We start from the raw sequence: 27,303 nt of genomic DNA, 5'->3' as shown, positions 1-27,303 counted from the left end.
ACTCCGCTGAGCCTGATGAAAATCCAGGAGAAATCAGAATGTGTCATCCTCCGGTTGTTTCTGCTTTTGCATGTGGCAAGCTAAGATGTGTCAAGCATGGAACAACAAACCAATGCAGTCAAAGTGGAAACATTGCTGCTATGCCTGCATGAATAGTTGTAACTAATAAAGAGGACTTTATGCAGACCAGATTATTCAGAGTCATGATCTTGATGAGCTCTATACAGAAGTACAATTCATGCAACAAAAGATTAGGTTTGTTAATGGATAATCAAGCTTCCTCTACATTAACTATTCTGAGAAAGAGAATTATTTATACAGACTCACTTTCAAATAATGTAAATATCAGTTGCTACTTGCAACGTTAATAATAAAAAATATGTAGAGTTACTTTAGATAAACAATTACATTTGTTTAAAAGATATATTTCTTAAAATCACTTGAATATCAGAATAGTTGGCAAAATAATAACCTTCTTGAAGAGACCGCACTTGAGGTCACCAATGTTGAAAAGTAAGACATTACCAATCGAAAGAATGACAAAATCTATCCCCATAAAATAATTTTCATTGCTAAATTCTTGTTATGATGAAAAGTAAAGAGTCTGTGATGAATAAACGTTCAAACAGTTCCAGAAACGTTTTAGGGAAAAAAGGAATTTTATTAGGAGAAATAAAGTACATGTTCATTTTGGCTATTGCCTTGTGCATTTACATGTGCATAGATGGTGTAGACGTGTGTGTTTTGTTGGTGAGAAAGTGTATGTATAAACTTGTGTGCAAGAGAGTTTGGTTAGTTGGTGCTGTGCTTAATAATTTGTGAAAGTTTCTTGTTGCATTTTATGAGAGCCTTTGTTCAGGAACTAAGGTAAGCTTTTAAGGACATATCCATGTGTATTGGCTATAGGAGAAAAAACAGGAAAGAGGAAGAAAAACACTGTGTTTGGGTGTTTATAGTAAGCACAAATATTTGAAAATTAATACTTCTTGTGCTGTGATAAGTTGAAAGAAACTGTTGATTTGAGCTTTAGTCCAATCGAGATTCAATGTGTAAAAACAACATTTGCTGTCAATACTGCTTCCAACAACATCTACAAGAATGATGTTCATAAGTGTAAAAGAGCAGCAGACTAAAGACAATTACATGGGAATGTATCAGCTTGGAGAATTCCAGGTTTACGATTTTAGAGACAAAGATTTCATTTTGGTATAAGTTTTAGAAGAACCCACCAGCAGCACTGATTTTTTTTCTCAATGGAAAATTTGCAAAAATGCAACTAATTAATCATCTAATTCATTTATATTACCTGATAAAACTCCACCGCCTGATCTGTGATGAAGACAATCTCATTGCAGTTGCACCAACAAAACCCGCGGATTTGCGTGGATTTACTCTGCAAAACAATCAAATCAAAACATCAATAGAGCAGGCAATTTTTCAAATTCTAATGAGACTATTTCTCCTGAATATATATATATATATATATATATATATATATATATATATATATATTTATAATAAGCTGTCAGTTTTAGTACAATGCAACATAAAAATATACCTTATAAAACAATAAAACTTTTAGCCCAATTCTTCAGTTGAAAACCATGAAAATCTCTTTCGGAATCGAAAAAACAAAACTAACTTTTTTTTCATGACTTGCTCTGTTAGTAATTCTGACCCAATATTGCCTGAGATTATTTGTAATTGTATTTTTTCTTGCAATAAAATATTATTTGGTTTGTTATTTTTTCTTGACCAATGCCAGCACACAGGTACAGCCATTATTAAACATCATGTCATACCAACATATATTTAAAAAGGAACTTTTATCTATTCAAATGATTACATCCAGTTGCTGTCTACTGCTGTTGAAATATTGTTTATAATTTATATGACTGAAAGACGTATTTAGGCCATTAATTTCTGGTTCAGTAAATTATTTTGAGTTGAAAACCAAAAGATGTCCGTCAAGCAAAAAATCTGTCTTTTATTCTCTCACTTCTGACTCCCAATAGCACTTAAATTTGCATAATCACCTTATTCTTATATCTGAAGGGTTTCGGGTTCACCTGCCACTGCTTATGCCTCTCTACACCATTTTCACGGTTGTTAAGCACTTTATAGAGAGGAAGATTCATCGGAAATATACACAAAGATCATCACAGCTTGAGACAACTTGGAATTTATGATATGCAAGACTGTGTGTGGACTATAGAATCACCTGTTTGGGCAACTGACTCGATAAAAAGCAAAAAAAAAACAAAAAAACAGAATATTCCTGGTTCAACTGGATTTTTGACCTTGTTAAGGAGTTATTTGGCTTCTGTAAGGTGGTTCTTTTTGGCTTTGGCAGCGAATGGTTGGCCTTAAGATCTTCATTCAACGATTTCTTCATAATTGCCAAACCAATGTGCATCTCTCTCTTGCCAAGGTTTACATTGCCTGTCCTGGATCTTGTGGCATCTTATTTTTGTAGCTTCCTAATGAATTTTGTTGTACAGACACAGAATGTCTGTTTTAATCCTTTCAGCTAGCCATTGATTTCACATTTCTCATTGCAATTTTCTAGCTTACATATTATTTGCTGTTAAAATTGAGTTGCTATTAAATTGCCCAACTTTTTGAATCCAGCATGAATTATGATGATGCAGGTCACTCTTTTTTTCAAATATTTTGATGCTTTCAAGTCATCTATGATCTCTAACTCTAAAACTAACTAATAGTACACAGAAACAGCTATCCATTGCACTTTACTATAATTTGTTATTTCTCCACCTCATACCATTTCCTTTACTACAACCTCCTACCACCATACTAACAAAGGTCCCTTTTCTCTCACCTACAAAGAAGTAGACTGAATAAAGTCCTTGAAGTGTACAAATGTGCCCAAGTTAACTCTTATTGTTCACTGTTATTATGTCGTTGCACATAATAGAAAACTAGTTGATACTTGAAAAAGTTCTGAAATGAAAGAATATTAAAGAAATACCAAATTTGTCCCAAAACCACAACGATGAATAAGTGATTGATAACCAATATATATAAAACCATCATGTGTAACATCAAACATCAGCAATGAAGAAAAGGTGTACAAGACGTCTCTCCAACCACTGATATCCACAACAAATAAAACCCTACCTGAGGATTCTTCCTTTAAACTCCTTAGCCCAACATTCACAGACAATATGAACTGGAACAAATGCATTGAGGACATTACAAAGGCTGCTGCAAAGAAGGTGGGTTCCCTTTATCCAGCTAGAAGACTACTTACACCCGAGAGTATCCTGCACCTCTACAAGGCCACAATTCGACCATACATGAAGTATTATTGCCACAGCTGGGCTGGTGCATCTACCACTAGTCTCTCTCTTGGATAAGATCCAAAAAAGAGCTTTCAATCTAATAGGTCCCACTTTGTCAACTAAACTCCAGCCTCTGTCCCATCACTGCAATGTTGCATCTCAATGCCTGTTTTACAAATATTTTTATGGAATGTGCTCTGATGAACTCATTGCACTCGTGTCCCCTCAACATACATATCCACGACAAACCCACTTTGCAACAAAATCTCACCCCTTAACTGTTGAGGTCCCTAAATGCCAGAAAGCTTTCTACTCTAATAGTTTCTTCCCTTAAACAGCTAAACTTTGGAATTTCCTTCTTGTTACCTACTTTCTTGACTATACTGATATGCAGAAGTTTAAATGTAATGTAAACCAACATTTTGTTAATCTTTCCTAGCCATGATACCAAATAGTACGTCCAAGTGGCGATATGTCTTGTTAGGGGTGAACGTGAGTAAAAAAAAAAAAGGTGCTACAGAAAACACCTTCAAAACCAGATATATGAAGACTACAAGAAATGCAGAATATAAATAGTACAACTATCTTTATTATGTTGGTAATACTAATTTATTTTCTGAAATTTGTGGATAAAATTGAATACATATAGAGTTTTTTTTTTTTTTTAAATACAAACTTAGGCTTAAGTTTCTTTAAAAAGTTTAATAATTCTTTTCTACTTTATTTGGGCAACGCCAAGACCTGGGTCCTACCAATATGATAATATTGCCATTGTCAAACTATTCAATTCCTAATGATCATATATAAATTACTATTGATTAGAAGAAAAAAAATTGAATTAAAAAAAAAAAAAAAAAAAAATTTTTTTTTAAAAATTAAAATAAAAAAACTTACCTTGCAGGTCTGCGAATACTCTAAATTATCTGGTACCATATCATGGGAAAAATTTATGAATTCCTGCAATTTAAAGAGAGATAAGATTACTGAAGGGAAGATTTTTTAAAAGTATACTAATTTATGTAGGATAATTTAATATGAAATAAAAAATTCTACAAAATTGTATGCACCATTCTAGATTCGCACTTTCCAGTTTTAGGTTTGATTAGTAATTCAATAAAATATTTGAAAAGTAAACTTATCACGTTTGTATTAATTGTATTTTTGTACATGCCTTATAAATGCAACTTTGTCTGTGTGTGTGTGAGTTCGTTCTTTATAGACTCCGAAACGGCTCAACAGATTTTCTTTAAAATTTACAGAACTTTAGTATATAAGTCTGGGAGTGCTCTTAGTTTAGTTTTGACTAGAATACCTTGTTTCTCTTGCTAGAAAACGTGACTCATATCAAATCCTTATATTGTTAGACACCTGTTTTTTTTAGAGATAGTTAGACCTCTGGCCTCCATCTCAAATCATGTCACCTATCTCTGGGTACAATTCCGTTTGCAGCTAGGTCATCCTGGCATGTATTAATATGACCTTTATCAAAATTCTGTTTGTCTGCTTTCCAGCTGACTACAATATTATTGTCTTCAAGTCCAACGTAAACAAGTTTTTGATGAGCCATTCCACTTAAGTTACCAAATTTACCGAATTTCTATTACTAATGATTACTATATTGTCCAATTGACTACTGTACACTCTTTAACCCTTATCCTCGAGTGGTCTCTGGGCCTTGATAAGTGGTGATGCCTATGTAAAAAAAAAAAAAAAAAATTCACACCAGCTAACTTAATTGCTACTTACATAGGACTCCTCATATGTAATATATATAGATGTACAGTGGATAAATGTTCTGAGGAATTTGATTCTTGTTGTATACGATAGAGTTGTAACCTTATTATCAGATAGACATCTGGTTGATTTTAAATGACATCACACATATTAGTTATATATAGACAGCAGATCAAGTTAACTTAAAAATAAGTCTATGACAAAGTTGACTTATGATGTATAGCCATGTGGTAGAACTTTGATTATCATAGCATACAATACCGCAACATGGCATGTAAAGAAACTAAGAATTTACCAGTCACTGTATACATCTTGATGCATTGGTTTTCTAGTGCTACTGTCAAGCTGTCTGAGAATATTGGTTTCACTGATGCTATTTTTTTCTATTCTCTTTGCAAATCTTAATCATTTTCTGCAAAACCAAAAATAAGATGTTTTCTTAACAAAACCAAACTAAACACTGAATACATATTTGAAAATACAAAAAACTTGGAACATAAAACTGTTTTTTTCAAAATTACCTGATTTAGCATTAAATAAACCAAAAAGTGTTGATATGCCATAAAACAAAACAATTAACCAACTATATTCGGTTTTATATTATTTCTATTTTCACGTTCTTCTTTCTATTCCGATTTATAATTTTTTTTTCTTTATAAAACTTTCCAGTTTGCGACATTTTCCTTGATTTCCTTTGCTGTATATTATCGCCATTCTTGGTGGAAGCCATCTCTTTCCTACACAGATGTGCAAAAAATCTTTCCTTTTTCCATCTGTGTACCTAAAATCAAATGGAACTTTAATGAATAGAGTTTCTTTCCAAGAATTATCCAATTATCCAACCTGGTACTGCTTCCCTGTAGACTACAAAATGATCATCTTCAAATTCAATGACAATAAATACTTGTTGAGCCATCCCCCTCCAGCAATCAAATTTTGTCTATTCTCTTCATCGTTTTCAATCCTCTCAGAGTATTCTTCATCATCCAACTGAGAATCTAATTAAGCTTTATTCTAGAGTTGCTTTTAATCTTGGAAAGTGATAACTCATGATATGGAAATGTATATATTTATTTATATGCAAATAAATACACATTGGTCTGTGGAGGATAGTAACTGCAAGAAAATGATTTCAGTTTTTTTTTATATATGAAAACAAAAATCAAATACTATGGTCGTATACTTACTACAGACTTAAGACATCGTTGTATTCCGAGAATTCTGTGGTCAGGAGAAAATTTGATTGATATTACCTCACCTCGATCTTCCATCCTAAAAAAAAAAAAAAAAAAAAAAAAAAAATACTCAAATTACTCCAAATAGTCAAGTAATGAGTACAAAAATTATGGAATCTTTAAACTCATGTAGGAAAAATTTTGTTTTTTTTCATTTGGGTTAGATATCAGAAATGAAGAAGATCCTTCTTGAGGCTAACACTTGATTTCTTTATGAAATACATAGATGCCCAAGTGTTCAATTAAAGTGGTCCTGGATATGACCTTAAACTATATCCGATGGTGAGGCCCCAGCTTGCGGGCTTTGGAGAATGTGGAGCCACCCTTTAATTGCCATTGCTTCCCGGTCCACTCTGACCCGGAGTAGTAGTACCTGTTAGGGTCCCAACTATGGGTTGAATAGAAATTGACTTAAAAAAAAAAAAAAAAAAAAATATACTCTATCAAAAAATTGTTCTTCAAAATCACTGGATTCAGCATTAAATAACCTGAAAAAAGGTTGATATGCCGTAAAACAAAAACAAACAAACAATTAAAGTTCACATTTACCTCTCAAACTTTGAGTTAGTATACATATATATATATATATATATATATATATATATATATATATAGGAAATTTATTACTGTGAGTCCAGAATGAGTTTACAAATTGTTTCAGCTAGAGGAAAATCCTCAAAGAGAGGAAAAAATCCAACTAGCATCGTCTTAGCTTAGCACAAACTCATCTAACTCCAGCATTTTTAACCTACACAAACCCTTCTTTGAAAATGCTTTAAAGGAATCGGGATATTCCAACCCTAATATCACATACTTGGACCCTAATAACAATACAAATAGGAATAACAGATCCCGCAAAGTCCTCTGGTTTAACCCTCCCTATAATAATATGATAAAAACTAAATTAGGTAAAAAATTCTTCATGCTTCTTAATCACCACTTCCCCCCCCTAGTAATATTCTGCATAAAATTTTTAATAAGAACACTATTAAGCTTAGCTACAGTTGCACAACTAATCTAGAAAATAAAATTAAAAAACACAATAAAATACTAAATAACCACAACTATAATAACAATGGTCAAAATAACTATAACTGCCTTAACAAACCCCAATGCCCGCTCCAACAAAATTGTCTCTCAACAAATGTGGTTTACAAAGCAACTATTGCCCCTGCTGAAGACCCACAAAACAAAAAATTTTACATTGGCCTCTCAAGCACCACGTTCAAAGACAGATTTAGAGTGCATAAATGCTCCCTAAATAACCCCAACCACCCCAATAGTACTTCATTAACTAACCACTATCTACTACTTACCCGAAACAACCTCACCCCAATTATTAGCTGGGAAATTCTGAATAGAGCTAGTACCTGTAAATCACTAAACTCCCCATGTTATTTATGCTTAACTGAAAAATTACTGATTACTAATTTTAGAGATAGAGATAAACTTCTAAATAAAAAAACTGAAACCTAACTTAATTGTAAACATTATAAATCCCACCTCTTAAGCAACTTCTCACCCTTCTAGTAATAACTATAACCCACCCCTAAAATCTAACATTAACGAATTACACACACCCTATTTACAACCGAAACTATATAGTCCCCCATTCATTCTAATAGAACCCCTCCACAGAACCCCCACCTATTTATCCCACCATTTTTTAGCTGCATCTCTCTTTGCCTAACTCATTTTTATACCCCCCCTTTGCCTTAATCACTCCTTATGTCATTATTTAAAGGTTCTCGCCTCATAGTTTCTTATTGGCTATTTCCATGGTTAGATCTCGATTTCTAATATTTCAATTACATAGTTATCACAATTGGTATCCTCTGACTTGCCTCTCGGTCTATTATCTACTTGTTAACAACTAATCATTTACTTACCTTCTACTTTAATTAATTATTTAATTTACCATCTACATATAATATATATTATATATTTTTCTCTTATATTTACCTCTTACTAATTCTCTCTATAATAATTATCATATTTTTAACACGAAGCTTATTTACATATATTTACGTATTTGTATTTGTTATTATTAACATTTTATTAATAATTATATTAATTTGTATTATTTAATTAACTTACTGATATCCTTACTAATTTTTACTTTATTAAAATAAACCTATAACGTATAATTCACCTATTTACCCTTCTATTTCCCCTTTCTTTCTTTCAACTTAACGCCCGACAATTCAAAAAAAGTATTAATAATAAATTAAAAAACAAAAAATTAATTTTTTCGATCTCTCCCTGCCCAGCTAATTCATATATATATATATATATATGTGTGTGTGTATGTGTGTATATGTATGTATATGTGTGTGTATGTATGTATTTGTATACATATATGTGTATATGTATGTATATATGTATATGTATTTGTATTTGTGTGCGTATCTTCTACATGTGTATTTGTTTGTGCGTGTGTGTATTTCTGTGTGTATGTGTTTTATTCACTTATTATAAATATCTCCCTAATAATTTTATTAATTTATTATTATTTGATTAACTTACTGATATTCTTTCCTATTTCTATATTATTAAAATAAACTTGTAACTTATAATTCATTAATTTATATTTTTCCTTCTCTCTTTCCTTCAACTACAACGCCCGAAAATTTAAAAATCATTTATAAAATTTTTTTTCAATTTCTCCCCCCCTCCCAGCTAATTTATATTTATATATATATATGTATATATGTATGTGTATGTGCAAGTGTGTGCATTTGCATGTATGTGTATTTATATATATGCTTATATATGTATATATGCGTGTATTTTTATGTATCTGTGTATGTGTGCATATATATATATATATATATGTTTGTGTACGTGTGTTTATATGTATATATATATATATATATATATATATATATATGTATGTACTCAGGCATGTGCTCTTCCCCATTTACGTATGTGCATTTGCTGTACATATGTATGCGTGTGCTTGTATTTGTGTGTTACTTATTAAAAATATTTTTTCTTTAATTTTATTAATCGTCTATTTAAGTTACTTACTAAAGTTTTCACTTATTTTATTTTATTTTATTAAAATAAACCTGTAACGTATAATTTCTAGCACCCCGGCTAATTTATATATATATATATATATATATATATATATATATATATATGTATGTGTGTATGTGTTTATATATATATATATATATGTATGTGCGTGTATGTATGCATATTTTTATATATACGTATGTGTGTATGTATGTATGTATTTATATATGTATATATATGTGTATGTGTATGTATGTATATGTATGTATATGTGTTTATTTATTTTTATGTTTACGTATCTGTTTTTTTTTTTTATATTTACTTAAGCATGTGTTCTCCCCCCCCCCATTTATGTGTCTCCGTACTTTGTACAGGTGTACGCATGTATGTGTATTTATGTGTGTGTGTGTGCATATTTTATTTACTTACCATTAACTATTATTTATTAATATTTTAATTTTTAATTTATTTTATTTGCTTACTGATACTCTTACCTATCATTATACTATCAAAATAAACCTGTAAAGTATAATTCATTAACTTATTTTTCCTTTTCTTTTTTTTTTTTTTTTTTTTTTCGATTTTATAAACAATAAATATCTTTCAATCTCTCCCCGGCCGGCTAAATCACTTTAAACCCTATTTTCAACCCGTTCCTTCACTAACATTAACTCTCCAACCTTTTGCCATGGTGATCCTTTAAATTAACTGTTACTTATGCCGTTATAAATAAAAGTAGTGTCTTTTAAGTTTAAACCGTGATAAATTAAAAAAAAAAACGTATATAAGAATTTACACATAATTAATATTTAATTATAATCCCTCTCTTATTGCATACACTCCTACTACTTTAAATTCCAACGTCCTCTCCCTACCACTCCCCCTTCTTTTCTAACTCCTCTTTATCTACGATTTTTCCATTCTTATTTGACTTTATAACTTAGTCCATCTATGAATTCTGACGATGCTAGTTGGATTTTTTCCTTTCTTTGAGGATTTTCCTCTAGCTGAAACATTTTTGGGGGATGAGAGGGGGGAATAACTATTTATCAAGGCCCAAAGACCATTCTAAGATAAGAATTAATGAATGTAAGGTGGTAATGTAGTAATCGTTAATGGTGTAAATTGGGTAGAATTTGATTATTTATGGGGACGGCTCAACAAGAACTTGTTTACATTAGATTTGACAGTTACCATGTTGTATTCAACTGGAAAGCAAGCCAGCGAAGCAGTGTTTCACATACAGGCAGTTCTGGGAAAAAAATTCTGTTAATGGAATTAGCATTTAGATTTAGACACATATAAAGAGTAGGGGAAATCTATATAGTGGTTGCAGCTAGTTGAGTATATTTTTGTGAAGGCTTGGCAAGGGGGTGGGACCATAGATTGGACTTCAGTCAAGCATTTGCCATGAAAGAGACAGGCTCATGTCTCCTCTGTGGGAAAGAGGTTGAAGGGAAGAAAAAAGAGCATCACCTACTAGGTTTCGAACTCTATCAAGGCAGGATAGAGTGCACCAAGTAGCTTCTGTCCCGATGTGGCAACAGTTCACCATTTTAAGACATACATAGCTCTTATACAGATAGAGGATTGCATCGGCAGTGAGATACTTACTGGAGCGGCAGAGTGATCAAATCATTTTTCCAGTGATCTTCGCAATAGATTTGATGTACGTGTTCCATAAATTCTTAAAAAAATCTTTTTGGGGTTATCATTTAATTTTTATATGCAACTAGCAGGGCTACCAGGCATTGCCCAGGTCAAAAGTGTAATATATTTCTGTTAAAACTTCTATCTCTCTATCCATTCATCCTTCTCTCTTTTCCCTCTTTCTCCACTCTGTAGACATGCACAGAGAACTCGTTTTTATATATTCCTCAAGGAATGAGTCAACATTAGGAAATTAACCCATTTAATAAAAAAAATCAGTTACGTTCTTTTAGTTTGTACATAACCTGGCTAGAAAATCGCCCCCTCCCCCCATGAAATCTGCAGCAGTTTTGGGTCAAAGAATGATTATTATTTCCTAAATCTTAGATATTATTGGTACGGGGAAACAGCAATCAAGGAAATACCAACTTTGTGGATATTTGTTTTGTCAGTTTTTACTTTTAGCCAACCACACAAACAGATAACCATCATTTATATTATAGATAATAGATATCTGAGAGTTCAATCAAGACTCTTCCCTCAAATGCTGAGCTAGTAAAAAAAACAAAAAAAATGAAGAACATTAATTTTCCTTTCCCAAATTGATTGCTTAATTATGTTACAGTTTCCAGAATTCTGGCGGTAGATATTTTTTGTCTTGCCAGATTCCAGGACCAGAACTTATCTGGTCTGGTAGAGTATCCAGCTGAGTGCTACTATTTAAGGTAACATCACAAGATGTGTAGGTCAGTATGTAGCTATACCAAGAAGGTTTTATTTCAATAATATTTTGTCAGGGTTTACTCATAGGGAAAATTATCCTCATGTTAGGATACCCTAACAAACCCCTGTACAGAAAGATTGAAGACATTCAAGGACGGTTCTGAGTAGGCATCCTGCTCGGCTAAGCATCTAGAACTAACTTTCACTCCACACCTGAAAATGGAAGACAAATTTGTTACCAAGTGAAATGGGAAAAAGATTGCATCAATCTACCACTACAGAAATTACTTCATTCCTGACATAATCCTCTGCCTTTATGTAAGCCAGATATGTCATAAGATGGAGTACTACTGACATATCTGGAGATATGTCAGCTGTACTGGAGAACAAAAATTCCCTTCAAAAACTAACATTATCAAAATTATCTCCCTTGATTCGGATATGCACTCAGCTTATGGGGACTATTTGTGAATTCCATATCCACCAAAATTTATATGGCTCCCAGGCCTGTGCTAATCTTGTGCTCATATATTGAATTGAATTTCCTCTACACAATGCCAGGTAGCCATTTCAGTTGTAAATATTGGAACTTTTAATAAAAATTTTTTTTTTAATTAAATCATTACCTTTTCCACCACCAATTGTCATGCACCCTACCTGAGAATTCATTACTCAAACTCCTCAGCCTAAAGTTCACAGGAGAGATGAACTGGAATAAATACACAGAAGACATTGCTAAGGGCTGCTGTTAATAAAAATTCTAATTGAATTTCACAAAGTATTAAGTCTGATTTTTACCTGAATGTCAAATTTGTTTTTTCATCTGGTCCCTTCACCACCACACCTGTTGTGCCACCTGCTCGTACTGCAAACACCTGAAGACATATGAACAAAGATATATGCAATAAAATTTGAGATTCGGAAAAAAAAAAAAAAATCCAAAATCAAAGGAAAAAAAATTAAAAAAAAAAAAAGAAGAAAAATATGTAGCTCCCCCCTCCACATGTTTACTTCAACTTCCAGAAATATTGCAACCTATATAAAATAAAATAAAAGATTTTCCGCATCCAGTTATTAATATTGAACCAAAGAAAAAAAAAAAAAAAAAAAAAAATCGCATTGGTTTGTAAATTGATGAATAAAACAATGTAATTTTTTTTTTTTTTTTTTTGCTTAAAACTAAACTGTGACAAATGAAGAGTGGAAAATCTCCTGGACTCAATGGACTACCACCAGAATTCTGGAAAATACAAAAAATTAAGAAAACTCTCTGTACATTTTGCAACACCTAAAGTGGAGACTGACCAAAGGAATGGGACTTCTCTAGAATCGCCTCACTACTGAAGAAAGGAGACCTGACGATTACAGACAAGTACAGAGAGTATTTTTGTTTGTTTGTTTACTCCTTTTCACCCAAAACAAGACACAGTGCCACTTTGACATAAGGGGCTACTATTTGGGACACTATCTAGGGAGTTGAGCAGTGAGATGTCTGTTCACGTTACTCTTAAACTTCTGCATGTCAATACAGTGAGGGAAGCAGGAAAACGGGAGGGAATTCCCAAGTCTAGCAGTTCAAGAGAAGAAACTATTAGAGTATATCTTTAACTCAGGTTTCTTCAAAAACCTACAATTATTGACTGCTGAATCAAGTGCGACCAGTCATAGACAAGGTATTACACATAAATCAACCCAATTTCTTGAAGGGAAGATTTACAACTTCACATATACTGGCTCTTCATCGTCTAGTTGAGGAGCTGAATAACCATCATATAGAAGCTGTTTTTACATTTATTAACTTCCAAAAGGTCTTTGATTCAATTGATCATGGTAGAATGCTTTAGATCCTTGCAGCATTACGGATTCCTTCAAAATGTTGCAGCCATTAAAGTCATGTATGAGAATATGTCTGCAGTCGTCATTATGCCTGCGGACAAGACAAATCAGTTTACAATAGATATGTGTGTTTTTCAGGGAGATACTCTTACTCTTTTTGTTCATCTGTTTGAACTGTGCCTTTTGCTCTGCCGTTGGTGTCAGGAATAATATTTTGTTTTGTTGGGTTTTACGGCATGTTAATCCTTTCAATTATTTTATGCTAAACACTTATGGGTTCAAAAGGGTTTCCTTTCTTGTTTTTGCTTTAGTTGATATGTAACTAATGTTTTTTTTTTCTTTTTTAAATAGTTTCGTAAAAACTGTCTTTTTTTTAAGTTTGGAAGTATGATGTAGGTTTTTTTTTTTTCAAATAGATCTTTAATATTTTCTTCTTTAAAAAAGTTATTTCTTGTTGCTATGAAATCAATGCAATCAGTTAAAATGTGTTTAATTGTGAGCAAGGTTTGGCATGGTATACAATGGCTTGATTTTCCTTTCTCATGTGACATGACTGGCTTAAATGTGTGTGTGTGTGTATGGATCATTTTTATTCTTGCTAGTGTCACTCCTTTTCTGTTTAGTTTTATATTTTGTTCCTGCTTTTTTATATTTTGAGGAATTATTTCATATAGTTCGTTTGAGATTGATCTCACTTAAAACATCACCAGTCGCATTCACCAAGCTGAAATTATCAGACTTCAACTATGCTGATGATATCATTGTTTTTGAAAACATTAAATATGTGTAGGATATTCTCATATGTGTTGAAAATGCATGCCAAAATGGTGGATTGTTCCTGATTGTGCAAAAAAAAAAAAAAAAAAAAAAAAATACATGCACCCTAATCCTGAATCGTCACTCTTGCCTCCTCAGATAATATTTACCTCCCTCCTATTGCTTAAGGATGTGACATAAGGTTGGAAGGTGGGATTAAAAAGCCAACACCCAAGAGGCAGAGCACTCAAGCCCACAAAAAACGCTTGATTAAATGTTTGCATTCATCGGTACAGGCATCTCAGATGATTAGCAATAAACTAAAAAAAAAAAGACAAGATAAAGCCTGAGAAGGTGGGCCTTCTCGTCTGCATAGATCTATACCTCATCCTAATAGAACAGAAGCCACCAATCTCAAATGGACAAAACTGTTGGGCTGATTGTCAAGGACATTTTCTTGACTTGGTATGAAAATCTGTGTGTGTACACCAATCAAACTTGTTCAGGACCTCAAAGATCTACAACGATTTTGCTGATTCTAGTTATGAAAGAAGATATGTATTGCAAGATGTGTAGTACAATCTATTCTGTCATCAAAATCTCAAAAGCTGCTATCAAGAATAAGATAACGTTTTCAAGGCATCGACCAAATCCACGCTATATTATGGATCAGACTTTTGGACACCAAATGTTGCTCGATCTAAGAATCTTGTGTGATCATACATCAAAAATGTTCTGCATCATCTACAACATATTTTAGTGAGACCATATAACAAAAAATGCAGTATGGGAAACTTCTAACAAGATTTATACCAATTTCCTTTCCTTACTTTATTCTTTAGTCCTCATATTCCATGAACAACATTTCTGACAAAGGGAAAGAATTGCTGTTTTCTGGTATTGGAATTTTGTGGAACATGTACTTTCCAGAATAGAAAAAAAAAAAAAAAAATGGCTATGGCTTCTAATTACAGAGTGGATTGATAAAATTGCCGCTCTAGAAAAGAATGACATGATTCCATTTCCATTTGATAAAAACCGGTTTTCTTTTTTCGTTGCAGATCATCTACTAGTCGGCCAGTTGTGTACAAATCCCAAAAGTGATAGGAGTCTTCTATCATGCCTGAAAGTGATACCATGTTCACCAAGCGAGATCGAGATGCACCGCTGTACAACTCATGCTTTCTACCGATCCAAGTTATGGCAACAGAACCATTGCAGTAGCACTATCAACCAAAAATCCAACCCCTGTCCCGTCACCACAATGTTGTATCCCTGTGTCTGTTTTTCAAGTATTTTAGTGGAAGGTGTTCTGACAAATTCGCAGCACTTGTACCCTCTTGATATAAATAAACCAATTAACCTAACAAGTAGCAAAATTCCACCCTTTCTTTGTAGATATCCCTAGATGCCGGAAAATCTTCTACTCTAATAATGTATTCCTTCAAACTGCTAAACTTTGGAATTCCCCCTCGATCTCCTGCTTCCCTGACTGTACCGACATGCAGAAGTTTAAATGTAATGTGAACATAAATCTCGCTGCTGAACTCCCTACATAATGTCCCTGTAAATATGGTTGCAAACAGTAGTCTCTTACGCCCTAATGACAATGTGCTTTGTTTGAGGTGAATACGAGTAGAAAACAAAAGTCAAACATTGTATTTAAAAAAAAAAAAAAAAAAAAAGATTATGACATGGTGAATTGGTGAATGTAACAGTTGTTAAAATCAATTTAGTATTAAAAATGAAACAAAAAAAAAAAAAACGTTTAAATTAGCCGACATGTTGGCATATATCCAACATAGGTAGGCAATATAAAAATAGAAACGAAAATAAAGTCTTTTAGCAGGTTATATAAAAATAATTTATATTATGATTTATGTTGTGGAACAAATATATTTATAGATATTTTAATTATTTTAAATAAATTATTTTTACATAACTCACTTTCGTTTGACCTATTTTATATTGACTACTGGCCATGTTGTATTTATGCCAGTATGTCGGCTAATTTACTAATTTCAAAAGTGTTTGTTTATTTATTTTTCTCCCCATTTCATATGTAATAAGTTGAGTAAAACGCCAATATGTTTAGCATGTCATGATCTTAAGACATTTTCTGAACTACTGCATGTTGTCTTTCTGATGATATGAAACAATGTGATTATTGCAGCGTCCTAGTTTTAATCCCTGCACTAACCCTAAGTCAATGGGCGACCCCCCCAAAAAAAACAACTTTTTCTTTTTAAATATACTAGTTCTGAAAACTAAGATTTTTTTTATATTTATGTAGAATATAGACTGCGTTGAAATAATAACGTTGTCTTTTTTTTTTTCAAACTAATTTGTACTTTCACCTAACAATTTAATAAATAAAAATACCGTAAAAATTAAATTTAACTTTAAAATCCTACCTAAAAAAAACAAAAAAAAAAACAAAAAAAAACATAGTACGACCCGTACAATTTTTGGTCAATTTTTACGACGTGCCTCAGCGTATTATAAGTAACCACCCCAACCTCCCCATGTTAAGAACGACTTTCGGAATAAACACCCCCCCCCCCAACCTCGAAAGTCGTTCTTAACATGGGGAGGTTGGGGTACTTATAATACGCTGGGGCACGTCGTAAAAATTGACCCATTTTTTTTTTAATGGCAACCATTTTGGAAATACAAAAAAAAAATGATTACTCGTTCTGCTCTGTAGTCAAAGTAATGTATTCGCTCAGGAAGTAGATGATCATTTTACGTTACATGTATATCGAAAAGTGAACCTTTACTTTGATTTTCTCCCCCAGATATTTCGAAGGTGTTGTGTAAAATTGCACAAAAGTAAATAAAATCAAATTTTAATTTATTATTTGGGATATTTTTATTTTTAATTGTTTTAGTTGATTTCTATGGCAACTTTATTTACTCTATCCTTTTTAGTTTTTACAATTTGCGGCAAGGAATGGAAGAAAGTCGAAAAAGTTCCGGAAAATCCAACATAGCGTAAAAATAACTAATAAAAATAATGATAAAACATTCACACACACACACACACGACAGACTACCTGATTAAAATAACGGAAATAAAAAAAAAATACCGATCAAAATTGAGTATAATATTTAAAAATGACCAAAAACGTTTAATTTATCAAAATAAATAAATTGCTTCCTCAACGAAAATTAATTTATATTTAATGACCTAGTACATCTAAAATGGCATTTTTAATTTAAAAAATAAAATAAAATAAAATTGAAAACGGTTGAAATTAACAGATAATATCTATTACTATGGAGATTTCATATCTATGTCTGAAACCGAAACTAATTGTACTAACACCATCTTTTAATGATCAATTCAGGGGAGGGGTTAGTTGTCATGAGATCATACTCCTAAGCATCACCTCTGCCTTTGTGAGGATAGTGTAGTATGTGTTAGTTCGACCATCCTCCCATGCATTACATTCTCCTTGGGGGAGAGGAGTCGCGTACGTCAACAAGAAATTGACACAATCGGCTGTTCATTAACAAATTCACGATGTATATATATTAGCAAAAATATGCGACCGGAGATGATGGGTGGGTAATCTTTCCTAGTATATAAAATAAGGCGAAATTCTGCTTCAATGGCCCCTAAAAATTTAACAATCTAGTGTTTGATGTTTGATTGAGAATTTTTATTACCACTCACTCAGCTTGGGATTATTGGTAGAGTTTATGAAAGACGTGTCTTTTTATGACTTTTAACATTTATTGTTTATACTAAAGTTTGATCAGGAACATTACAACGGTTTCATTTTACTACAGTCAAAATATACAATAGAGTGTTCACTAATATGTCGGGCAATATTCTGATTTTGAAATAGATTCAAACAAGAATTCAAAAAATAACTTGAGCATTAAAAAAAAAAAAAAATAGACGACCGTCCTTAACTTCACAACCAACCCTAAGTCTAGTTGGCAACACAAAAAAAAAATAAAAAATAAGACGGAAAAGGAACGCGCGCGCGTGACGTATGTGTAACGGGAGTTTAAAAATTAAATTTATAATCGGACTAATTTCACCATAAAGTACGATAACTCGCAGATAGTCGAAAGATTAAAAGGAAGAAATTATAAACTAACAAAAATTAGGATGTTTTCTTAAAAAAAAAAAAAAAAAAAAAATGAAAACAACAAAAACGAAACCTGTTTGTTGGAGTCATCGAAAAAGACATTGGTTGCTTTACTGACTAGTTCGAAACGAATTGGGTTCTTGCATAGTTGTAGATAGTAGCTACCCTCTTCTGCTTCCGTGGTGGCATTCGACACAGCCATTGTCAGGTTTTAGGGCAGAATAAAATATCAAATAGTTTAAGGTGTAGACAGAATTTACAAAGGGGAGGGAAAAAGGGGATCTGCTTTTAGGAAAATAACAACTTAATACGACGACGGGTTGGCACCGCCATGATTCCAAGGCCAATAACTCTGATTGCATTTACAACAAAGGGGAAGTAACTCTAACAAACATGGCGATTACGTCCTTGTTTCGAAGGACTTTGCTCGGCACTTGTATCACGAAATCATTGAAAACTCCACTTACTAGACAATGGCGACATAATTATACAGGACCTCAGTCAATTCACGAAATACTCCAACGACCAATCAAAGATGCTGAGAACCGTGTTGCTGTATTGTCAACGGGTTGGGTCCGCGCTATACGGAAGCATAAAAACCATGTTTTTCTGCACGTGTCTGACGGGTCGAGTAGTGAACATCTCCAAGTCGTTTCCGGGTCCGATTTATTTGAGAAAAGCCAAGCAAGCTATGGGTGCAGTCTGGCTGTGGAAGGGGTGCTCACGAAGAGTCCCACCGAGAAACAAACATTTGAGGTTGAGGCGACATCGCTGCGTGTCCTTGGCCACTGTGATCCTGTTCAGTATCCTTTCAAAGTTAGAAAGAAACACCGGCTCGATTATGTCAGGGAGCATCTCCATTTGCGGCCTCGAACGAACTATTTCGGGGCCCTGTTGAGGATGAGAAATGCTGCATCAATGGCCGTGCACGAATATTTTCAAAGTAATGGCTATTGTTTTGTGCACACACCGATTTTAACATCTTCGGATTGTGAAGGGGCCGGCGAAGTATTTCACGCGGTTGCTCCCGATGAAAACGTAAACAAAAAGGTAAAAGCGGAAGAAAGCAGTTCGAAATTGTTCTTCAATAACGGAGCTTTCCTCACTGTGTCTGGTCAATTACACCTGGAGACCATCAGTGGCGCGTTTCGTAAAAGTTACTGCTTCGGACCCACTTTTCGTGCAGAAAAATCAACGGGTAAGCTCCACCTTTCTGAATTCTACATGATCGAAGCAGAACTTTCTTTCACGGACCGCGGAATCGAAGACCTGATCGATGCGATTCGAGGCCTTGTCACATCAGTCACGGGTCAACTCTACGCAAAACACGGCGACGATGTAGAGTTCTTCGAAAAGCAAATGCCGGCTGATTACAGAGAAGCCATACGCAAGTTGGCGACGGCTGGCTCTTACCAAGCGATCTCCTACACCGAAGCTGTGAATCTGCTGTTAAAAAACAACATTAATTTTGACTCCCCAATCAGTTGGGGAGGTGACTTGAGAAAAGAACACGAAAAATTCTTGGTGCGTCACTTCGACAATTCGCCCGTTTTTGTTTACGATTTTCCCCGCGAGTTGAAACCTTTCTACGCCAGGGAGAACGAAGATGGTTGGACAGTGGCAGCAGTTGACCTGCTAGTGCCCGGGGTTGGCGAAGTTGTTGGCGGAAGTGTCAGAGAGGAGAGATACCCTATTCTCCGACAAAGACTTGAGGAATTAAGAATGGACCATCAGTACGAATGGTACCTCGATCTGCGAAAATTTGGTAGTGTACCTCACGCTGGGTTCGGGTTAGGATTTGAAAGGTATCTACAGTGCTTACTTGGGATAGAGACAATCAAAGATGCAATTCCTTTTCCGAGATTCTACGGAAGTTGTAAAATATAATTCTATGATTATGTGTCGGAGTTTTTTTTTTTTTTTTTTTTTTTTTTTTTTTAGTATTGACAGTTTGGATTATTTAGATTACTATTCTCACCTTGGGTTTGATAGCCAATGGTCCATACCCCCATTAACAAAAGGGGGGACTTATGCAGAGAGATACCGTGCTGAAATAATGACTTTATTATTTAGAAACCCATTCTTAACATGGAGAGAGGGGGGGGGTTGTAACCATTCTCTATTTTCACCAAACAATTTAATAAACATAAGGGTAATGTTGACACATAGATGTGCAGACTCTGACTGCTGAGTCGATACCGTGTTTATGGCTACCAATTTGTCACGCGATTCATGTTTATGTAAAACTCGAACTGACTGACCACAGGAAACGAAATAAATTTTTTTTTTTTTTTTTTTTTTTTTTTAATAATTAGTCATATAGACGTCGATAGATGATTATTATTTGTTTTGTTTTTTTCTCACCACAGCAACATTTTCTTTTGCAATGCTTTCATTCTGTTTAAAAAAAAACAACAAATAAACTTTATTACATTTATTAAAGAGTTGGAATTTCATTAAAGAAAACTGAGTTATAGTCAACTAAGGTACTTCTAACTTCCAGCGTAGCTGCTACCGGAAGCGGTGACAAGGCAAATCAGTTCCTTCGTTTTTTTTCTCTCACGCCTGTTGAGAAGACTTGAAGCACTTACCTGCGACTCTCAGGAAGAGTGGCAGCAAAAACCTTTTGTGTGGGCGATGCCTCTTTTTATATTGGTAGATGTTACATTTAACTTATTTGATTGGCTAACTGGATTATAAGAGGGGTGGAGTGAACTGAATTTTGGTGGTGATTTCAGTTTGGGATTGGAGTTGAAGGAAATTGAATCGTTACCCTTATTACCAGACCGACAAGGTTCTACAATTTTTACCTAGTCACAGGTCGCAACAAACCATTGTTGCAAAATCCTTGTTAACCTCTACCTTTCAGTGGAGAAATTTTCCACACTTTGCAACATTGATCTGCAGACCTTGTGCATTTTTTTTTCCCCCTTTTTTTCTTCTGTTATTTTTTTATTATTATGGCCGCGGAACAAATGTCTTCCCTTGAGGATTCCTTAGGAATGCAAGAAAAACCGGATCACCTTCTTGAGGCCCTTTTGGATACGGAGGAAAGATATAAAAACATTATCGGATACACATTAGAAAAATTAAAGAAAAGAGTCGCAGTGGATGCATGTGCCTTGAAGAACACCACAGACAACATAAACGAGTGGCTTTCTAAAGTAGACCAAGTTCAGGAAAACTTGGTTAAATTCCTTCCTAGAGATAGGGTGGCACCGCATGCTTATGACCTTATCAAATTCAAAGAGGAGGTGAAAAGAGATTTACAAAACTTAACTGCAGAGGTTCACAAGGATGATTCTCCTCCCTTCATGCTCCCAAATGTAATGCAGCCATCTCAAGTTGACACCTCTATGTTTAGGCCTAAGGTCAAATGCCCTAGTTTTGATGGCCTGGACTTTGAGAACAAATTTGCATTGAGAGATTTTCTCACTAGATTTGACTATTGCACTTCGGGATTAAAATCAAGGAGAGAAAAATTAACCTACCTCAAGACTTGTGTTACGGGACGTCCGTTTCGGCTAATACATCATCTAGAGGAGACATCCAATAATTATGATGCCGCAATAAAAATTCTTAAGGATAATTATTGGGATGAAGAGGGCATTAGAGAGGAGATATTCTCTAGCCTATTCAAACTGTCCACCCGAGGCAGGTATGATATTGAATACCTTAAAAACTATTTGTCTCAGGTTAAATACGAGTTGTCGGAATTGGACTCTATGTTGGGATATGGATTTATGGAAAGAAATTCAGGCGGAGGGGCATTAGCGGCTCATATACTGTTCCAAAGACTGCCCAACCGTCTTAAGGAAGAATTAGTGAGGTCTGTAGGGGCACCGCATCCATCTTTAACTTCTATTTTAGATACGGGCATCAGGATCTTAAAATCCTGGAAGGCTGCACTCCCTGAAGCAAACCAGAGAGATTTGGATTATGGTAGCTCTCGTAGATACATTCATCCAGACAGAAAACCGGAGACAACAACACCAACATTGGAGAACTTCCATATCCAGGAGAGGCATAAAACCTGCAACCTTTGTTTGAGGGATGGTCATTCCACTCAAGTTTGTGAAGAATACCATACATTTCCTCAAAGATGGCGTCGTTGTCGAGAACTCGGACTATGTTATAGGTGCACAAGTAACAATCATTTCAGTGATTCGTGTCCCTGTAAAAGAAGCCCTAAGGGCAATTGTGAGCGATGTTCAGCCCAGGACCATACCGCAATCATGTGCCCTATGTCATATACATCAACAAATGAATGTATCAATACCAGTTTGGGTGAGCAGCAGTGTATTTTGCCGATTACTACCATCGTACTACAAAGAGGGGACAAAGCTGTGAAGCTGCGATGTTTGATAGACACGGGCAGTCAAAATTCGTACTTTAGTGGAAGAATTTTGCAGGATCTGGCTTGTGACCCAAGATCTGTCTCAGAGGTAAACCTTGAGATTGTGACGTTTCTAGGAAGGAAAACCTGCAATTTTCAGCGACTTACCACAACAGTGGAGTTGACGCCAGGGGTAAAGCGGCAGCTACCTATCCTTATTGACAAGGAATTAGACATCATTCATACAGTGGAGCATTTGCCGATTGTGGTCGAGAACCTTACGAAATTGGATTACACCCTGGATACAGATTTAGGAAGAAATGCCAATATAACTTTGGAAGGGTTAATAGGGGTAGACCTGTTACAATTTATGGAACCCCTACAAATGATAAAATGTATGAATGGGAAAGCTTGGTTTTCCCCACGAGGAGTGATACCTTTTGGGGATCCCAGGAATTTCATGTTTCCTCACCAAATTAAAACGATCCAACGCAAGGTTCCAGTTTATGGAGAAGTCATGAGAACTGTTAAGTGTCCGACCTCCATTGTTAATAGTGTTCTTGACGTGTGTTCTTCTTATTCGGACCCCTATAAAGAAACTTTTGAGGACAGTACTGTAGAAAGAGGTCTGGAGTGGATTTACAGTGTGGAGTCTTTGGGGCTATCAGAGAATGATACCTTGTCCGACTATGATGCCCAGAAGGTAGAGGAGTTTATGAGAAATATAGAGTTTAAGGAGGGACGGTACTGGGTGCAGTTACCGTGGCACACTGATAAATTAGCTCAGGTGCGCTCTAATCACCAAGTAGCCCTCAAGGTGTTAGATAGGGTGGTACACACTCTGGAAATGAAGGGCCTCTATGAGGAATATTTAGAGGTTTTTGCCGAACAAGAGGCAGAGGGCATAATAGAACCCTTTCATTGTTCACCTAAACAGTTCCATAAACATGTTTGGATCCCTCATCGACCAGTCTTTAAATCCGAGAGCATAGCTACTAAAATGCGACCAGTCTTCAACTGTTCATTGAAGGTCAAGGGAGGAGTATCCTTAAACGAGGCTGCATACCCAGGGGTAAATTTAACCGGAAACATGTTAAATCTAACTCTACTCTTTCGGACTAATAGATATACATTATTGGGGGACATCAGGAAGGCATTTCTGATGATTAGATTATCAAAGGAGTCTGATAGAAATAAGTTTTGCTTCTTTCTAAAACGGGATGATCGTCTGGTATGTTACCGTTATACGACCATCATCTTCGGCTTTAACGCAAGCCCTTTTATATTGAACTGCATATTGAAGTATCATGCATCGAGATTTCCAGTTGATGATTGCACCAAACTGTTGAATTCAACTTTTTATGTTGACAATCTGGTCAGTACGAATAATTCGGAAGGTGTGTTGAGAAAACTATATCATGAAATAAAGGAAAGATTGAAGAAAGGAGGATTTGATCTTCGATCATGTAACACCAATTGCCCAAAGCTACAGGAATTGATGAGGAAGGATGAGACTTTGACAACTCACAGTTGTCCATGGGAAAAGGTTCTGGGTTACAGATATGACCCAGAGTCGGACTCCATCAGCCTAGTCCAGCGAACTTGTGACCCCAACTTAGCAACAAAACGTCAAATACTATCAGCCGCATCCAGTGTATTTGACCCATTGTCTTTATGTCTCCCAGTCACCATTCAAAGTCGCATATTGGTGGGAGAAATGTGGAAGGCTAATATTGATTGGGATGATCCCATTCCAAAGGAAATGCAGGAAAGGTGGAGATTACTAGCTAGTGATTTGTCGGTACTTCATTCGTTATCGTTTAGAAGACAGGTACTTGATAGCGATACTGTTGCGGATTTGTACATATTCACAGATGCCTCAAAAAAGGCATATGGGTTTTCTGTATATGCAGTTCAGGGAGGTATATCTTCTCTGATTTTTGCTAAAGCAAAGGTGGCACCATTAAAAGCTAAAACCTTGCCAACGCTGGAACTATTAGCAGTTTTTTTGGCAATTAAATGTCTTAGTAATATCTTGAGAGCCTATCAAGGAACGAAATTTGGAAGTTTGTATTTGGCTGTAGATGCCCAAATTGTACTCACTTGGCTGATGTCCAAGCAGACGAGCCATAAAAACATTTTCACGAAGAATCACCTCAAGGATGTGACACAGATGGAAGAAGTGATACTTGCAAATTACAACCTTGCTATCAGGTATAAATATGTGCCTTCCAATCAGAACCCTGCGGACCTAATGACTAGGGGACTGACAGCAGCTAAATTTAAGGAAAATTTCTCTTTTTGGAGTGCTGGACCAAACTGGTTGTCTGGTGGAACTGTCTGTTGGCCTGATAGTACTTTGGATTGTCTTAGTGCAGACAACCAGCAAATAGTTCGTACGAACCTGTTGTACACCTGTAATGAGAGCTGGTCTCAGCCTATCGTCGCCTTTGACAGATTTTCGTGTTTTAACAAACTTCTACGTGTGGTCTCCAGAGTCTTCGAATTTATATCCAAAGCAAGAGGCAAGGAACTGGACTATAAACAGGCTGCTGCTGACTACTTGTTCAAGACAATGCAACAACAGGCATTTCCCCTTGAATTGAAGTTCTTACGTGCACCTCATGATAAACCCATTCCGAACCTTGTGAGTCAGTTAAACCTATTTCTGGACAAGTCTGGTGTCGTCCGCTCCAGAGGCAGGATCAAAAAAAATTTTACTCTACAATATGAGGTTTTAAACCCTGTATTGCTCGGGAAGAATCATCCCTTGACTAATCTAATTGTGAAGGATCAGCATGAGAGGGCTAAACACTTGGGTGTGCCGGCTACACTTAGTAGAATCAGGATGTCAGGATTTTGGATACCTCAAGGCAGACAGGCTGTGAAGGGAATATTGAAGGACTGCTTTATTTGTCAGAAAATCAACTCGATACATTTTCCGTATCCTAAGATGACAGACCTGCCTAAACATAGAGTAAATCTGATAAGGCCATTCTTACATACAGGGATAGATTATACAGGACACCTGTGGGTTCAAAACCAAAATCTTCAATCTAAGGTTTACGTTCTCATATTTACGTGCTTGGAAATCAGAGCGGTGCATTTAGAACTGGTTGAGGACATGACAGTACACACATTTATACTGGCCTTCATCAGGTTTTCAAACATGTGGGGCTTGCCTTCTCACATATATAGTGACAATGCAAAGTCATTTCTTGCTGGAGTTAGTTTACTAAATCAGGCCCTAACTTCTTCCGAATTTGATGAAAAATTTGGGCAGTATAATATAAAGCATGTTAAGATCCCTCTTCATTCGGCTTGGTATAGAGGAGTTTGGGAACGCATGATTAAAACATTAAAGGAATGCCTCTATAAAACTGTTGGAAGGTCTATTTACAGTCAATCTGAGTTGTGGACAGCCATTTCAGATGTCCAACGGGCAGTGAACAATAGACCGTTAACCTATGTGAGTTCGAATGACTCTGGATTGGAGGTAATTACGCCCAATCACTTCCTGCGCCCAGATCAAAACCCTGGACTTCTTCTTAGAATGGAGATTCAACCAATTAATGAAGGGGAACTGCCGTCCAGACAGATATTGTTGGAATCTTTGAAGAACCGGGATGAGCTGCTCAAGGAGTTTAAACGGATATGGAACGAGGATTACTTACTCTCTCTTCGAGAACGTAAACAAGATCGTTATCCAACTATATCTAATAAGGTACGACCTGGAGATATTGTGACGATAAAACTTCCAAACAAGTCTCGACCCTTCTGGGCATTGGGGAGAGTAGAAGAATTGTTTCCGGGAGACGATGGTATGGTACGGTCGGCACAGATACGACGGGGTGATGGGAGTGTGAGAACATATTCTCTTAAACATCTATATCCGCTAGAACTACATGCGGAATATGAACCACAAGAGGATGGTCCGGAACCTAGTTATGATGACTGGGAGTCCATAGAAGGAATTTCTTGGTCAGAAACCAGTTTTGAGGAACCCACTTTAGTACAGGAGAGTGAGCAGGTTTGGATTTGTCCCGGATGTAATAAACCTGATGACGGATCGGCCATGATCTGCTGTGATCAATGTGATAACTGGTTCCATTTTAGATGCGTTGGGATCAGTGCAGCTCCGCCAGATGAAAAGGATTGGGTTTGTCACCACTGCTCTGGGGATCAAGAATGAGGAATATGTATATTGAGAAGGCTTTACAAAATCAATAACAATTGATTTTGTTTTCTGTTGAGTGGGAGGGTGTTGAGAAGACTTGAAGCACTTACCTGCGACTCTCAGGAAGAGTGGCAGCAAAAACCTTTTGTGTGGGCGATGCCTCTTTTTATATTGGTAGATGTTACATTTAACTTATTTGATTGGCTAACTGGATTATAAGAGGGGTGGAGTGAACTGAATTTTGGTGGTGATTTCAGTTTGGGATTGGAGTTGAAGGAAATTGAATCGTTACCCTTATTACCAGACCGACAAGGTTCTACAATTTTTACCTAGTCACAGGTCGCAACAAACCATTGTTGCAAAATCCTTGTTAACCTCTACCTTTCAGTGGAGAAATTTTCCACAATATCTCCCCTGCCCTGTGCATGTA

The 27,303-nt window shown here is 35.3% G+C and overlaps 3 protein-coding genes across 5 annotated transcripts in view; 2 read left to right on the top strand and 1 right to left on the bottom strand.

Moving 5' to 3' along the window:
* Positions 1 to 18,938, bottom strand: part of LOC145279791 (regulator of MON1-CCZ1 complex-like) — a 162,487-nt gene extending 143,549 nt beyond the window's left edge. The window contains exons 1-5 of one of the 3 annotated variants that reach the window (XM_080131119.1): positions 18,828 to 18,938; positions 12,464 to 12,540; positions 6,224 to 6,308; positions 4,197 to 4,259; positions 1,307 to 1,393 (exon numbers count right to left, since the gene is read on the bottom strand). In XM_080131119.1, the coding sequence (XP_079987245.1) occupies positions 1,307 to 1,393; positions 4,197 to 4,259; positions 6,224 to 6,307 (234 nt within the window). In that variant the 5' untranslated portion in view covers position 6,308; positions 12,464 to 12,540; positions 18,828 to 18,938. Of the gene's footprint in view, positions 1 to 1,306; positions 1,394 to 4,196; positions 4,260 to 6,223; positions 6,309 to 12,463; positions 12,541 to 18,433; positions 18,725 to 18,827 lie in introns of those variants that run through there. The other 2 variants (XM_080131118.1, XM_080131117.1) reach the window with 2 other exon arrangements.
* On the top strand, positions 18,653 to 20,688 carry LOC145279792 (asparaginyl-tRNA synthetase-like). Its single transcript, XM_080131120.1, has one exon. The coding sequence runs from the start codon at positions 18,754 to 18,756 to the stop codon at positions 20,245 to 20,247; it is 1,494 nt and encodes a 497-aa protein (XP_079987246.1). The 5' UTR covers positions 18,653 to 18,753; the 3' UTR covers positions 20,248 to 20,688.
* A 1,001-nt stretch (positions 20,689 to 21,689) lies between these two features.
* Positions 21,690 to 26,888, top strand: LOC145280291 (uncharacterized). The gene has a single exon (XM_080132063.1). The coding sequence runs from the start codon at positions 21,690 to 21,692 to the stop codon at positions 26,886 to 26,888; it is 5,199 nt and encodes a 1,732-aa protein (XP_079988189.1).
* The last annotated feature ends 415 nt before the right edge of the window (positions 26,889 to 27,303 follow it).

This window comes from Euprymna scolopes, chromosome 7 (genome assembly GCF_053919585.1).
Source record: "Euprymna scolopes isolate OS-2025 chromosome 7, ASM5391958v1, whole genome shotgun sequence".
NCBI lineage: Eukaryota > Metazoa > Mollusca > Cephalopoda > Sepiida > Sepiolidae > Euprymna > Euprymna scolopes.
Note: the sequence above shows the minus strand (reverse complement) of the source record. Positions and strands in the feature narration are given on the sequence as shown.